Source organism: Phascolarctos cinereus, unplaced genomic scaffold, assembly GCF_003287225.1.
Source record: "Phascolarctos cinereus isolate Bilbo 61053 unplaced genomic scaffold, phaCin_HiC Scaffold_2;HRSCAF=192, whole genome shotgun sequence".
NCBI classification, from domain to species: domain Eukaryota; kingdom Metazoa; phylum Chordata; class Mammalia; order Diprotodontia; family Phascolarctidae; genus Phascolarctos; species Phascolarctos cinereus.
Genome location: NW_027555625.1, coordinates 35597195 through 35614254, shown reverse-complemented (window position 1 = coordinate 35614254; position 17060 = coordinate 35597195). Strand labels below are relative to the sequence as shown.

The 17060-nt window shown below is 44.2% G+C and overlaps 1 protein-coding gene across 2 annotated transcripts in view; it reads right to left on the bottom strand.

Moving 5' to 3' along the window:
- The window catches only part of SMYD1 (SET and MYND domain containing 1), a 37487-nt gene that overhangs the window by 20045 nt on the left and 382 nt on the right, over positions 1 to 17060 (bottom strand). For both annotated transcript variants that reach the window (XM_020969513.2, XM_020969512.2), the window contains exon 2: positions 1182 to 1358. In XM_020969513.2, coding sequence (XP_020825172.1) covers positions 1182 to 1358 — 177 coding nt within the window. The remainder of the gene's footprint in view (positions 1 to 1181; positions 1359 to 17060) is intronic.

Here is a 17060-nt window from a genome sequence, read left to right as displayed (position 1 = left end):
ACTGTAGAGCTGGCATGGTCTGGGGGTTGGAACTGGGTATGTGCCTCCCAGCCAGCCCTTGACTTTGGTGTGAGACTCCCATGTTGGGAGGTACATCTCTACCTTGGTATGTGCCTGGATCCAGCATCTCCAAGCTACCCTCACCCTAGTCTGTGTATCATCTCCCCCTCCCATAACCCTTTCCATATTAACCCTGGATGCACTACATCAGCAACTCTCAAAGTCTGGTCAGAAGCCCCTCCTCCCCCCTCCCATCCCCTAGATCCTTTTCAGGGGAGTATGCAAAGTTAAAATTATTTTCATAATAATACTAAGATGTTTTCATTTCTAGATCATACTATCGAGATAGTATCATGTTATATTTATTATATTCAGTCATTTTCGGTCATGTCTGACTCTTTGTGACCCCATTTGAAGTTTTCTTGGCAGATTGGTTTGGGTTGCCATTTCGTTCTCCAGCTTATTTTACAGATGAGGAAACTGAGGCAAATGGGATTAAGTGACTTGCCCAGGGTCACACAGCTAGTATAGGCTTTAGGATAAAATTCAAAATCCTCTGGCATTTAAAGCCCTTCTCAATCTGAGCCCATCCTCCCTCTCAATAATTAGTACACCTGACTCCCTTTCACGTACCCTATTTCCAACTAAATTGGCTTGTTATCCATTCCCCATATATCCCCCTAGTGTATCCCCATGGGCATCCCAAGATTCCATTTCCTGCTTCCAGCTGTGCCCCATTCCTGGAATCCTTAGCTTCCTTCAAAATTCAGCTGTGATGTCACTTCCCACAGCAAGCCTATCTTGATGCCCTCAATATCTAGTGCTTTCCACCAGAAATTACTTGGTATTTTTCTGGTATATATTGTGTAATTACTTATGTTTACATGCTGTCCCCCCCACACACACGAACAGAATGTCCGCTCTGTCTTGGTATCCCCTGCTCTAGCACAGGGCTGGGCATACAGTCGGCGCTTAGTAGATGCTTGCTCACTGAAGGTACTTTCAATAGGCTAGATGCCTTGATTTCTTTGAGGCTGTGGGTCCCACAGGCCCACACTTGTTTTCAAGGCTTCCATCTCCCAATCTAGGGCTGCTGGCATCCAGCAGGCCTCATTATTACCCGGGCGCACCTCACATCCCACCACCCCTTGGTCCCATGCCACCTCTGCCTCAGTTCTGACCTGATGTTTTCACTGGGTGGCTTCCCATGCTTCTTGATGGCAGTGCACTCATTCTTGTGGTTCAGCCAGGCATCCTTTTGGCAGGTCCTGTCACAATAATGGGCAAACTTGCACTGCCCACATCGCTGGAGCTTCTCCTGCCTTTTGAAGCAGGTGTGGCACACGACCTGCGTGAAGCTGGAAAAAGAAGAAGGAATCAGCAGGGCAAGTCCCGTGCCAGGAGGTGCCCACCATGGGGATAGCCAGCATCCAGGTGGGTACAGAGGAGAGATGGAAGACCTCTCACTCCCTAACCCACACTATCTGATTCATTGGAACAAATAAACCCAGGGAGTGACAGCAGGGTGACAGTATGGTCAGTGGTATGATCAGATTTAAGGTGATTCCAGAGAGATCCATAGTGTGTGACCTGAATAAGTCACTTAGCCAATTGGTACCAATCTAATGGCAACTCTAGGCTGTATCAGAAGAGAGACTTTCTGTGCTTATCAAGGTCTAGATCAGACAAAACAAATCAAACCCCACAGACTGGGGGTGTGGAAGTGAATGGAACATATATATTTATACAGGGGGACGGAAAGATTTAATGCAGTTTTAAGCATTGATAAGACTTAATAAGCTTTAAAATTGCACTAATACTTTTGGAACACCCTATAAGATATACATATTTATGTATACATTATATCTATACAATATACGTATTACATACATGTGCATATTTTTATGCATTATATAAACTATATGTCTAGTGTGTACATATTATACATATAACAAAAATAAAATAACATTTCATAGCATGTTATGTCATATGGCATTAATATAATAATAACAGCTAACATTTATATATGTGCCAGGCACTGTGCTAAGCACTTTATACATATTATATCATTTTATCCTCATGACATGCCTGTAGACACATTTAGGCGCTATTATAATCACCATTTTACAGATGAGAAAACTAAGGCAGAGTTATGTGACTTGCCCAGGGTCTGAGGCCGTATTTGATCTGAGATCTTTCTGACTCCAGGTCCAGTGTTCTATCCACCAAGTAACTTATTTGTCCCCAGTGTTCTGTATGTATTACATATTGTATACATATATGGGAGAGGGGTGCGTGGAGTAGTGGCCAGAGATCTGGCCTTGGAGCCAAGAAGACCTGAGTTTCAGCCCTGACTGACATAGTGTCTTGTGCAATCCTGGGCAAGCCACTTGTACTAAAAGCAAATCGTTACAAGTTGCAAAGAGGGCACTAGTCTACACCATCATAGGGAGGTCCCTCCCCTTAGAGTTCCTTCTACTATACTGGATCACAGATTCAGTCCCTATCCTTATATTACATATAAAATAATCACATATAGTCCCCATTTTACAGATGGAGAAAGAAGTACAACAAAGTTAAATAACCAGCTTCGTGTCACACAAAGCGATACCAAAAGTCGGAAGGAGCCCTGGGGCTGCTAAGTCCTGGGCTCCCTATTGGAATACGGTACCTCAGACCCAGGCAGCCCTTCAGGTTTTCTAGAAGGCAGCCCCTGAAATGATGCAAAGGAGCTGAAGGTTGGCAATAAGGGAGTAAACAGGAGTTACGAAGACTTTGTAGCCGAAGCCAGAAGCTTGGGACAAAGATGTGGATCCTTGTTAGCAGCAGAAAATAGATGCGAAGACAGATGAAGTGCCCAAGGCTGTAATTAACTAGTTGGATGTTCTACGCTCTAAAAGAAGTGGCCGCTTGGATGTGCCTCAGAGAGCTGACAAACTTCCCTCTCCCGACTGAGACAAAAGCCGCCGAGGGGAGTGGCTGTATGAAAGAGCCAAGGTCTCTAGACTCTAAAGGAAAGATGGCATCTTCCCATAAGGTAGCACCTCAGACGAGGACTCCTGTAGAGGAGAAATAGGTGGTGGGTAGCAGTAAGTATAGCCTGGTACAGGAGGTGGGAAGGTTGGGGGTGGAGATGGGGAGGAGAAAGACAGAGGCAGAGAGACAGGGAGAGAGAGGGGAGAGGCAGAGAGAGAGGAAAGGAGGGTTGAAGAAGGAGTGAGGGAGAAAGAAAAAGAGAGGGAGAGAAACAAAGAAGAAAGGGAGGGAGAGAGGGAGAAGGGGGAAGAGACAGAGAACCAGGGAGAGGGAGGGAGGAAGTGAGAGATGGGGAAGAGAAAGAGGGAGAGAGCAGAGAGAAAGAGAGGAAGGGAGGTTTAAAGACTGAGGGAGAAAGAAGCCGAGAGGAGGAGAGAGAGAAAGAAGAGACAAAAGGAGGGAGAGAGGGAAAAGTGGGGTCGGGGGAGAAAGAGAGAGAAAGGGACAGAGACAGGCAGGCAGAGACAGAGACACAGAGGGGCAAGGAGCAGCAGCGACATAATGCCCAGAAAGAAAGGACGCGATTATTCCATCTTTTAGAATGCAAGGACTAGCAGGAAGTAGTTTGTATTTTGTTAATAACATAATAAGACTTAATAAATTCTTGTTAACTTGACTGACCCTTGTAGGTAGAATTAAAGAGTATGGGGCTGTGCTTCTTTTCCTTGAGATCTAGAACTGAACTACTTTATTTCCCAACAAGATCATTTCTCCTTGAAAACAAGAACTGTGGCTCATACTTATTTTCTGTCCCCCACATTCCTCCTTCCCCCCCCACCCCGTCCCACAGACAAATCTAGTCCAGCTGTAAATACAGTCAATGCTCAATAAATTGGGGGGATTGATTAGTTGGGAATGATTTTGAGGAACTCAAGATTTTTAAAAACAGAGTCATATATCTAGAGTTAGAATGGACCTTAGAGGTCACAGAGTCCATTTTACAGATGAGGAAACTAAGGCTCAGAGTGCCCAAGGTCACAGGTGGTAAATGGCATCCTAGCAGTCTTTCCACTATGTCACAGTCTCCAAACTATAAAATAAGGGTTAGCCATCACACTTAAGTAGCCGCACGTGTTGGATGTTTCTGGTAACAGCTGGTGCCTGGACACAAGGGAAAATCAGCAGGTGGCAGGATAAATGAGCCAGCTAGTTAAAGATAGAAAGAGATTCAGAAGGGTTTAGACAAATTCCTTGGTGATTGCTTCATAAATATATGTATTTGAGTTCTATCTCTAACCTTTACAAAATCGAGGGAGTAACTGCCATGCAGATGTGCCCTGCCTGGACAGATATCCAGAAGGAAGATAATATACCAATGGACTTATGTGGCAGAGTGAAATGGGCACTGGGTATCACGTTAGTTAGAAGGTGGTTTAGAACTTGAAGATCTGGGTTTGAATCCTGACTCTGCTATTTACCACCTAGGTGACCTTGGGCAAATAATTTTACTTTATTCCATTGTATCACCTGGGAAACAAAAGGCTTGGTTTCTAAATCCAATGACACATTGACTTTGTCTGGGCCAAGACCTTTTCTTCTGGCTGAGTAGAGCATGGATTGACCCTGGAGCCAAAAATCCCACATTCCAATCTCACATCTCTTACCACCTGTGTGACCTTGGTAGAGTGACTTAACCTCTCTCAGCCTGTTTCCTCATCTGTCAAATGGAGAAGTTGAACCAGTTGCCCTAGATGGCCTCTTAAGTTCCTTCCAGTTCTAGATTTCAGGTCCTACATGTTTCATTCATTCTTTCAACTAGCATTTTCAGCCCTTGGCCAAGAACAGTCCTCATATCTCTTAGGACCAAGATAAGACATGGCGCTCTAACAGAAAGAAGGCTGGATTTTAGAGTCAGGGGCCATTAGGTTCAAACCCTAGTTCTGGTCCTTCCTGCCTGTGTGACCTCAGATAAGTCAATTCTCTGGCCTCAGTGTCCTTATCTGTAAAATGAAGGAATTGGACCTATGATCTGTTAAGTTCCTTCCAGCTCTTAATCTCTGGTCCTTTGCTCTGTAAGCAAAAGGCACAAAATGGATTGGACAGCATTTATTAATTGCCTACTGTGTACCAAAGACTTGGCAAGGTGCTGGTGCAGGAGGCAGCACCCATAGATCAGTGGAAAGAGGACTGGCTTTGGAGTCCAAGGGCCTGGATTCAAATCTACACTCAGCCATAATGCTATCTGAGGACCTCGGGTTGGTTCTTTTACCTCTTTGGGTTTCAGTGTCCTCCTCTGTAAAAATGAGAGGGTTGGGCTAAATTACCCTTTATGCACTAAATCTATATTCCTGGGATACAAAGACAAAAACCAAACATGCCCTGCTTCAAGAAGCTTATGTTCTTTTAAAGGGGCAGTGGAGTGTAGACAATGAAATGGATGAATGACATGAACAAAAACAAATAGAAAATATATATGTCAGACACACAGCAATTTGGGGAGGGGTCTAAAGGAGAGCACTAGCTCTACTCCAGAAAGTGGCTTGGTTCAGGATGTGCATGGAAATGCAAAGCACCTTGCAAGAAGAGCCAGGACCCTCTGGAAGACAGGAGCGAGCTCAGTCTGCTTTTCTGCCCACATTTCTCTCATTCACATCCTAACCTGTTGGAAGCACAGCCTTCATGTTGCATTATATGCATGCACCCTGGGCTGCTCCACTTAAATCCTGGTTACGGCTCCCAGGTGTATCAGGAGTGAAATGCCCTCTGAAAATACTCTCATCTTCAAGATAGGGCTACACACAGGGAATCAGAGAACATCAACGCTGTTGGCTTTTCTCTCTGTGGTTGTTTTCTGGTAAAGGGACCCTCTCTCATCCCCACACTTCCCCAACCCCCATGGAAAGCTTCCCTTTTTTCTATTTTTCTTGTTTTTATCTCTCCGGTGGATGCTTCTTCCCTTACAAGGAGTGAAGCATCAAACTGCATCTTCCTGCCCCCTTAACTCTGACAGCTGATGGAAAACAGTCTAAGTCTCCAGGCCAGCTGCTCCCCACTCCCCCACTGTCACATAAACCAAAGCCTGGGTGGATGCACTGGGATTACTGCTGGGCTGGCTCCCAAGAGCTGACATTGGCAATAGAGTGTCTTTCTCCAGTCCCCGTTTCTGGTGCCGGGAAGCTGGGTCACATGCTGAAGGTCCCCCCACTTTGCTCTGGGGTGCCAGTCCATACAACTAGGTCCAGTGCAGCCTAGTGTAGTGGGTGCTAACAAGGCAAAATACAAGGCTGAAGCGAAGGCAAGCACTGCTGATGGTTAGCAATCCTGCCTTTGTTAAACAGCTTTAGACACCAAGGACCATCAAGCATTTGTTAACCATGCACCACATTGCAGGCACTGCGCTAAGCACTCAGGCTTCCATGAAAGGCGAAAACATGGGCCCTGCCCTCAGAAAGCTCACATTTTGTAGGGGAAAAGGAGATGCCTCCAGAGCAGAAGTCCAGGTGGTGGGTCTGGATCAGAAACATGAGAATGCCCCTTTTTGATATGGCTTAGGTAGGTCTTTTGATGCCACTGAAGCAGAAAGTTTTCTGCCACAATCAAAGCCTCTCCAGGTGAATGGAACATTCTAAGGCTTGTGTTTGGTTGCATGCCCTTTAATTACCCAGTGTTATCTCTACACTATGCTGAGGAAGGAAGGAAGGAAGGGAGGAAAGGAGGGAGGAAGGAAGGGAGGGAGGGAGGGAGGGAGGAAGGAAGAGAAGGAGGGAGGAAGGAAAGACCTAATTTGTGCTAACTTCTCTGGGTCTCAGTTTCCTCAACAGTAAAGTAAGGGGCCGGACTAGATAAGCCCTGAGGTCCCATCGAGCTTTAACTCCATGTATGATCCTGCTTCTGGCTCCTCCTGGCTGGGGGCCCCAGTCGAGTCAGTTAACATAGCAGAATGTAGACTCCCCAGCAGCCAAGCCTGCTTCACTTTTGCATTTGTGCACCTTGCTCATGGTACAGTGTTTGTGAATAGCCATTTCTACCAAGGTACGTGAGAGATGCTTAATACGTGATTGTTGACTGACTTCATCTCTCTGTACCCCCAAGCAATGATCGAAGATTAGAAATCCTGGAGCAGATACCAACTTCCTCAATCAAGGGAGCTCACACACCGGGAGTGCCCCAGATTAAATTACATGTTTGGATCCCCACCCCCCAAAAAAGTTGTTTAGCTTCTTTCCCGCTGCATGCACAGCTCTGTTCTAGGCAGGCATGGTGGAGTTCAGTAAAAAGAGCCTGGATTTAGAATCCAAAGACCTGGGTTCAAAATCTATCTTTGCCACTTGCTCCCTATGTGACCTTCCCATCTTTCTAGCTCAATTTCCTTGTGTTCAAAATGGAGAAAGTTGGACTAGATTCAATTCAAATCAGCAATCCCACGTTAATCATGGACCAGATGCCAGAAACAGGGCTAGGCTCTAGGGATACAAAGACGAATAGAAAACAGTCCCTGTCCTCAAGAAGTTTACATTCTACTCAGGTGTGTGCAAAGGTCCCACCCAGCTCTGACTCTGACGTTATGATCCCATCCTGGATTGAACCAATGATCTGTTCAATGAAGACTCTTTCCATGCTGTACTTTCTAGTGAGGTGTCATTTGTGAGAAAGGACAGGGATGATACCATGACACCAACCTTGGATGTTTGGGGTTAAGTGAAGATCTCATATCCTTTTAGCATCCTATAGTGGAACTTCACCCAGGACTTTCTCTGAACCTGTTTACATTTGCATCCAGATGGGTCATTTATAGCCCATATGTGTTGTTCTCCCCTCCTCTCCATGAGCCAACAGTGACTACAAAAAACTCCATTCTAGGTGGTTGCACACACCCAGTGGCTGATCTCCACATTAGATGCACAGCCATAAACATTTCAGGCTGAGAGGCTGGCAGCCTCCACCATTCCTGGCTGAGCTCAAGACCCATTTGATTTCCAGTACGCCTGGCAAACCCTTAGTTCTACAATCAGTCAGCCAGCCTAGTGGTGCTAATATGCCCCGAAATGCATTACAACAATAACTCAAGCAGGCATATGTTTCCCTGGACCCAATCAATCTCTTAGGAGCTAGCCAAGTTTCCATTTAGAGGGGAGGGAGGGTAAGAACAGGAATGCAGTAATTCATTGGCCTTGATGTTTCTTATCCTTACATCTGATGAGTCAGGCTTACCCAGAAAAGTATTTTATCACCTATGTTATAAGCATCATTTCCTTTCTTTGCCAATGACATTCGCATTCATGCATTTGTATATTATCTGAGGTTGCTCATTGACAGGAAACAGTCTTAGCTCACAAAGAAACTTTATCAGTTTATTATTGTCTCTGGGATTACTTCCAGAGCTGTTTCCCTCTATCATAGCTACAGTCAGCCAACAAGTATACATTAGGCACTTACTATATGCCAGGCATGGTACTAAGCAGTATGGATGCCAAGAAAGGCAAAAACATAGTCCTTGCCCTCCTTAAGGCAGCTTAAGAAGCTCCTGTTCTATTCTAATGGGGAGGCGGAGACAACAGGTAAATAACTAGTTACATACAAGAGATATACAGAGTAGACAGATGATAATCTGAGAGGGAGAGGCCATCACAGCTGGGGGGGAGGGGCTGAGAAAGGCTTCCTGCAGATGGTAAAATTTGAGCGGAGTCTTGAAGAAGCCAGGGAAACTAAATGGTAGAGATGAGGAGGGAGGGCATTCCAAGGAGGGCAAAGGTCCAGAAGTGTGACATGGACAGTCATGTAAAAAGTATGTGTATATATAATATACACATGCGTATAAAAACACACGCATGTTCACACATACATATACGTAAATGTGTATGTGTATTTCTCTCAATTGATAAATTAAATCTTAAAATAAATTAATCTATAAATATACTTTATATTTACATGTATTTAAATTATATAAATGTATATATAATATGTACATATGCACACATACGCATATATAATTATATATAAATTGTGTATGCGTGTGTGTTTGAACTGGCCAGAACTAAAGGAAGAAATACAAACCGCAAGTCACACATGTATCCAGGGACCACTCAGTGTAGCTGGTATTCCTAAAGTACTTTAAGGTCTCCTAAGCACATGCATTGTCTCATTTCTTAGGATCATAAATTTAAATCTGGAAGGAGCTCTAGAAGTCATTTAATTCCTCCCTGACTTTCATTTTACAGATAAGGAAACTGAGGCTCAGACTGGACTATGTGTTACACAGCCATAAGAATACAAGGCAGGATTTGAACTGAGGTCTTCTTGACTCCAGATCTAGTGCTCTAACAAGTATACCACTAAGCCATCTCCAAAGAATCTGACACCCAAGAAATTTTAGTGAGTGGCCTGAGGTCACACAAGTAGTTATCATCAGGGGTGGGATTTGAACCCAGACCCTCTGACTCTAGGGTCAGCATTCTTTCCATTGTAATATGTTGCCTTCATAGTAACCCTATTACAGTTATTTTTAGCTGATAGATGAGGAAATGGCAGCCAGGCTATGTGACTTGCCCATGGTCACACAACTAGAAAGTGTCAGAGGAAGGATTTGAACCTAGGTCTTCTTAACTCCAAGTCTTATATCTTTTCTCTTATCGTAGGCATGTGTATGGAGTGTGCTAGGTGTGTCCAGGTATACCCTAATGTATCAGCAGCCTTAAAGTGGTAGAGATGCTTAGGATCCAGAGCCTGCTTGGAGAGGGCTGGAGAAGGGAAGGGAGGATAATGGCTTTCCCAATCTCTGATAACCCCTTTTGGTATAGCCACGGCCGCCATTACTCTGGCTTCCTTTCTCCACTTCTTATCCGTTTCCCCTCTCCCCAGTGCTTCCCCAGAGGCTCAGGTGCAGGTGAAGGAAGCAGGTGCACCTAGCGACTTTATGCCAGCCCCCAGAGCAGTCCCCTCTAAGACTTTTTTGAGGCCCTCTCCATGGTGCTGCCTCTCCTTCTCCTGAGGTACTTCTGCTTGGAGGAACCCAGTGCCTGTTGGGGTCACGTGGGCTGCCTGTCCTTCTCCTTAGCCTCCCCAGAAGATGACTGGTTACTCCAGCCAACTGCAGCTGGGTCAGACAAAAATAATCTCAATGTGTTTTTCTTCTTCAACAACCTTGGCCTCTCTGTTTTCTCAACTTTGAGGGAGATACTTGAGTATGTAAGGAGAGTCTACTGATGTGTCCAGAAAGGGAAACCAGTTTGTTTGGGCCAATGTTTAGCTAAGCCGGTAGCCTTCCTCATTAGGTCTGGGCTCAAGCTGGCAAAAATAAAATCACTTGGAAAATATGACTGGTTTTTCCAACTCCACCTCCTAAGACTTCAAAACAGTTCAGGGTAAGATGCAGAGTGAGAAGGGGCGAGGCTCTGAATCAGCCGGTGGCATGTCCAGCCAGGAGCCGGCAGACTGCTGGATGGCTTTGGGCAGGTCACGACTTCCCAGCACCTGTTGCCTCTTCTGTAAAACAACAGGGTCAAACTAGATGGCTTTCCACATCCTGGAAAACTACTGAAATTTGAGGAGTCAGTTTTTGGTTCAAGTTAAAATTCAGATCAGTTCAGCAGGCTTTGGCTCCTTTGAGCTCAGAACTGTGTTTGGTGTCTCTGGAGAAAAGTATTAAAAGATAGTAGTGGGCAGAGCTGTAACTAAGGAGGGGCCAACAGAGCTTTACCACTGGGTGCTGAAGTTAGGGGGCACCAAATCCATAGGTCATGGACCACACTTGAGTTGTTATTCAACAACATAGAAACAATAGAGTTTAGCTGAGCAAGAATTTTTTTTTGAGGGGGATGGAGGTCTAGACCTATGTTTTCACTAAGTACAGGGGAATTCCTGGTATGGAAACTCCCTCTATCAATATAGACTAGAAATTTGGTTGCAAGTTATAATCTTTAGGGAGAGTACTTACCCAGAGTCAGAGCTAATATGTCTTAGGGAAAGGATTCAAACAGAAGTCTTACTGAAAGATTGGTACTTTCTCCAATGTACCAGGCTTCCTATCAGTTGGCAGGAATAATTAACTAGTTAAAATGGGAAGCTATAGGATACTGCCTGGGATGAACTCCCCTCCTGCTCCATTCTATTCTCACCACCACCACCACCACATGTGTTACCTCATAACTGATGGCCCCACAACAGAGGCCTCGTATCTCCCCTGATTCATCTCCCACCAAAGAAAAAGCATTTTTCACACTGCGGCATTTGCACTAGGTTAAAAAAAAAATCTTCTGGTTATAGCTCTCACAGCAAGACTTGGCCAGCATAGAATATATGTTCCCTTCACTCTGTCTGGATGATAACTAGCATTTATATGGTATCTATGTGCCAGGCACTGTGCTAAGCACTTTACAAACAGTATCTCATTTGATCTGCCTACCTGGGAGGTAAGTGCTATTATCATTCCCACATTTTACAGGTGAGGAAACTGAGGCAAATAGGGTTAAATGACTTGCCCAATGTCACACAGCTAGTAAGTATTAAAGGCCAGATTTGAACTCTGCTCTTCCTGACTCCTGGCCCAGAGCTCTAGCCACAGTACCACCAAGTTGCCTCCTTTCTTCTGTCTGTCTTGAAATAGCGCATTTCCTTATCCTGACTTGGACGCCAATATCATCCCTCTCCAGGAACCATGCAGCTGTCCTTCCATTGTTATCTGGAAGTCCCTTGCAATATCTATAGTGGTGTTTCCATCTCAGCTTGTAATCTCCTAGACTATTCATGTCTGTGTGTGCATCTCTGTGTGGATTTCCCAAAGCAATCTTCTCATGACTTGAATGTATCCTATTCCTTCCAAAAAACATTAAAGGCTAAAAGATCCAGGGCAGGAAGGGACCTCAGGAAGATCATCCATCAGTAACCATCCTATAGCTTCCATTTTAACTAGTTAATTATTCTTGCCAACTGATAGGCAGTCTGGCATATTGGGTAGAGTACCGATCTTTCAGTGACTTATGTTCGAATCCTTTCCCTAAGACATATTAGCTATGACTCGGGCCTTCTTGACTTGGCTAGGTGACACACTGAGCCTGGATTCAGGAGTTCAAATGCTACCTCAGACACTTACTAGCTGTGTGACCTGGGCAAGTCACTTAACCCTATTTGCCTCAGTTTCCTCACCTGTAAAATAAACTGGAAAAGGAAATGGCAAACCACTCCAGTATCTTTGCCAGGAAAAACCCAAACTGGATCACATGAGTTGGACATGACTACTTGACTGTAACCCCAGCACTCAATCCGCTGTGTCCCCTAGCTGCCTAATGTAAATCCAGGTGCTCTAACTACAAATCCAGAACTATTTCCACGACCTTTAAAAATAAGATAATATGTGGTTAAGGTCAAAAATAAGAGGCACTCAATAAACATTTTCAAAGGAATGAATATCCTCTAGCGTAGTTTTGAATGGCATTACACATTAAAGAAATAAATGAAAATCTTTCTTACATCATCAGCATCTTCACTTATTCATTCATTCATGCCAGAAGCATTTATTAAGCACCTATTGCATAAGGGCCTCATGAGCAGGGATTGTTTCATTCTTCATATCTCTATCCCCAGCACCGAACACAGTGCCTAGCACATAGCAGGTGCTTTAAAATAGTTGTTGAATGATGTCTTGCAAGCAGAGAAGCAGCTTGGAGTAGAATACAGAAGGCTGTCCTTGGTGTCACCAGGGCAAGTCATTTCACTTTTGCCTGCCTCAGTTTCCTCAACTGTAAAATATAGATAATAATAGTACCTACCCCACCAGGGTTATTTTGAAGATCAAATAAGACCAGTTTTGTAAAGCTCTCAGTAGCCTTAGGCAACTACGGTACAGATAACTTCCAATCTGTATCAATGAAGGAAGTTTCCAAACTGAGAGTTCCCTACACAGGACCAGAGTAGACTAGACCTCCCTCGTAATAGGTAAAGGCACCGTGCTGGGACCTGGTGATAAAAAGACAAAAATGGAATACTCCCTGCCCTCAAAGAACCTTCATCATGATGTGCTTACAGAGTTCCTAACCTTTGTCCAGGGTCTTCGCTCTCTTATGTAAACTGCAATCTTATCCAACTAACAACCTCAATGGAATCTCAGCCGGCCAGAGGACCACGCTTTGCTGGGATCCTGAACGTCTTTCTACCCAAAATCTACTGAATGGGCCAACAAAGAAATGATCTTTAGTATTGGGGTTTTCAGCCTCCCTCTCACTTAGGTTTCATCAATAAGAACCAATCATTACTGCAGATCCAGTCACATGCTCCTCTCAGCTGCCAAAGGTACTTTCTTAGCAAAAAGTCACTTCTCAGTAAGCTCCACTGGTTCCCTATGCCCTCTGGAATCAAATTAAAATCCTTGTTTAGCCTTTCAGGCCCTTCCTGCCACCCCAGCCTTAGAACGTACATATGTCTTTCCATCATTCTATTTCCCAACTTTACATTGGCCTTAGTGTTGCTCATACAAGACGCTGCACCTCCCCACCCCATTCTTTCATCCTAGCTGCCTTCATGGTGAGAATACCCTCCCTCTTCACGGCCACCTGATGGCTTCCCTGGTTTCCTTCAAGACTCAGCTCATATCCTTTCTTCAGGAGGTTTTTGCATTCCCTCAGTGGCTGATGCCTTCCCTCTGAAATTACTATCCATCTACATCCTTTCTTCCTTTTTCTTCCTTTTTTTCTTCTTCCTTCTTTCTTTTCTTTTCTTTCTTCCTTCCTTCATCCTTTCTTTTTCTTCTTCCTTTCTTTTTCTTCCTTCCTTCCTTTTCTTTCCTTCCTTCTCTATATATACATATAGAAAATATCTATATATAATATATGCAGCATAGATAGAAGATGATCTCAGAGGGAAGATATACAGCATAGGTGTATATATGATATACATCATATATATGATATGTGTGTACATACATACATATAGGTGTGTATATGTATACATACACACACAGTTGTTTGTATATTGTCTCCCCAATTCAAATGTGAGCTTGTTGAAGGGAGGAAAAATGTTTTTGCCTTTCTTCACATATCCCCAGTACTCAGCACAGTGCCTAGCACACAGTAAGCATCTAATAAGGACTTGTTGACTGTCTCTAAAACAAGCCAGCAATGTGAATTAGGAGGGGTTGCTTTATAGGGTGGCTAAGAAAATAAAACTTTTATAGGGTAGTTTAATTCATCTCTCCCAGGTCTCCTCCCCCCGCCCCTCCCTCAGCCTCCAAGGGATTAGTTAGGCTTTCAGACATCACCTGCTAGGGAATCATCAAAGACTTGCAATCTGATCAAGGACCCCTGGGTCCAAACCTTCCTTTTTTGAAAAGTCCCTGGGTGGGTCAGACACCACCACCTTCATCTGAGGAATGAAGAGCAGGCTCAAACAGCGTCCAAGTTAGTTAACCTCTCAGTGCCAATGCTAAAGTGTCCATGGGCTTGAATTGCCCATCTGCATTGACAGGAAGGAGTTTCCATGCACACCAGTATACTGCACCCATGAAATAATAAAACTGGACAAAAAAAAAAAACCTGTTCTGATCCTTACTCCTACCTTAATGTGGAGAGTATACTGCACTGGATTAGGCACCAGAAGACTTGGCTCTGTCTCCTTAGCCTAGCCCCCTCTCTCCTCGGGTTCTGCTCATGAGGGTGATGATCCTGGGGTGGTGGGGTCATAGATCAAGAACAGGAAGGGCACTCAGGTGTCCTCTAGTCCCATGCCTTTCATTTTACACATGAGGGGACTGAAGCTCAGGTGGGCTAAGTCACTTGCTCAAGGTCACCCAGGTTGTAAGGTGTCAGAGGAGTCAGAATTTGAACCCAGGTCCTCTGACCATAAATCCAGCACTCTTAAGACTCCATTGAAGCATTTGCATTGGCTCCATCCCAGAGCCTTTATGAGGCAGCCAGAGGATAATGTTAACGATGACCATTTCACTTCCTCCAATAGAAGCCGGGGGGGGGGGGGGGGGCTGTCCTACTTTTTTACTTGTATTCTTATTGCCCATGAATAATAAATGCTTGTTGACTCATTGTTTGAGCTCGTATTCAATCTCTCTGAGCCTCAACTTTCTCTTCCACTCACCAACCCACACATGCCTGTTGTGAGGATCAAATAAGATCACGTATCTTCGTGTATGTAACACTCGAAGAATGACCTACTATCAGTAGGAAGGATTATAATCAGTTATAATTGAATATTATAATCCTCAGATGTTCTAACTGGCATTGATGCGGCATTTTTATGTTTACAAAGAGATTTATCCACATTACATCATCTTCCTGGATCCTCCCAACCACTGCTTTGGATATCATTAGCCCCATTTTAGAGATGAGGAAACCGAGGCTGAGAGAGTCTTAAGAGATTTGCCCAGAGTCACTCAGTTATGAGAATAGGAAACGGGTATTGAGCCTCAGTCTTCTGGACTGCAAGTCCAGCACCTTCTCCTCCAAGCAGTCAGGTGGTGCACTGCATAGAATACTGGATCTGGGAATCAGAAAGGCCTGAGTTCAGATCCTGCTTCTGACCATTACTAGCTGTGGGAGGCTAGGAAAGTCATTTAATCTCTGTGCCACAATTTTCTCATCTGTAAACTGGGGATAGTAATAGCTATTATATAATGGGGATAATAATAATGATAATAATAATAATGAGGAGGAGGAGGAAGACTAGGACAGCTAGGGGGCACCATAGTGCACAGAACTTTGGGCCTGGAGTCAAGAACTCTTCCTGAGTTCAAATCTGGCCTCAGACAATTCCTAGCTGTGTGACCCTGGGCAAGTCACTTAACCCTGTTTGCTTCAGTTTCCCCATCTGTAAAATGAGCTGGAGAAGGAAATGGCAAACCATTCTAGTATTTCTGTCAAGAAAATCCAAATGAGGTCATGAAGAGTCAGACATGACTGGAAAATAACTAACAATATCCTCAGAGAATTGTGAGGACCAAATGTGATAATACTGGTAAAGCTCTTTAAAAACCTTCAAGTCCTATATAAATGGTAGCAATCATTATTATATTATTATTATATTATTATTATTATTGCATCACACTGTCTCTAGCATCTGTTTGAGAATGTGTTTAACAGTAATGGCTTAGCCTTTAGACACAGAGCTAAAAGGGACCTCAGAAACCATCTTGTCCAATGCTTTCATTTTATAGATGCTATAATTAAGGATCAGGGAGTTTCACCAACTTGCCCCTGGATTGTCTTAGAAGGGTGATCTGAACCCAGGTCTTCTGATTTCAAAGCCAGCACACTGTCCACTGAACTACACGATTCCCTGCATAGGTGGACATAAAACCAGGGAGACCTCATTTCAAATCCCACCTCCAACATTTACTAGCTGTGTGACCTTGGGCAAGTAGCCTGACCTCTCTGGGCTTCAGGCAATTTATGGACAAAATCACAGTTCATTGAGGTAAAGCTTTGCACGTTGTTATGCATTCTCTTAGGCTAGAAAGTTTTTAAAAAAGTCTTTCCATTCCCCCTTCACCGTCACACCCATTTTCCCCTCCCTTTCAGAGTCACCACAGCCACAGAGAAAACTCTGGCCCCAAGGAGAATCTCTGAGGTATCTGTTCCCTCTCCTACTGTGCACTGTGCCATAGATCTTTGAAGGAACAAAGTCGCCTGGAATTTTTGTTCCTCTTCCACAGGCTTTTCTTACAAGACAGCAGCAAGTGATCCTAACATGCCCCTGAAGAATGCACCAAGGACAAGGCCAGGAACAAAGACACCTGGTGCTAGCCCCAAACGGTCCTTCACTAGGTCTAGGGCTTTGGGTAAGTCATTTGTGCTGTGTAATGAGGGGATGCACAAGATGGTCCCCTAAGATCCCTTCTAACTTGGACAATTTATGAGTATGTCGAGAATAAACAACTATTGGACTTTGGTAGTAAAGGAGCAAGGGCTAGATTTGGAGTCAAGTCAAAGGACCTGGGTTCAAATCTCAGCACTGGTGCTACCATGGAACCTTGGGCAAATCACAATCTCTCTGGGCCTTCATTTTCTCATCCACAACATGTGAGGGTTGGATATTAAGGGAGATGTTTGCAAAGCGCTTTGCAAACCTTAAAATGCCTTAGTTAT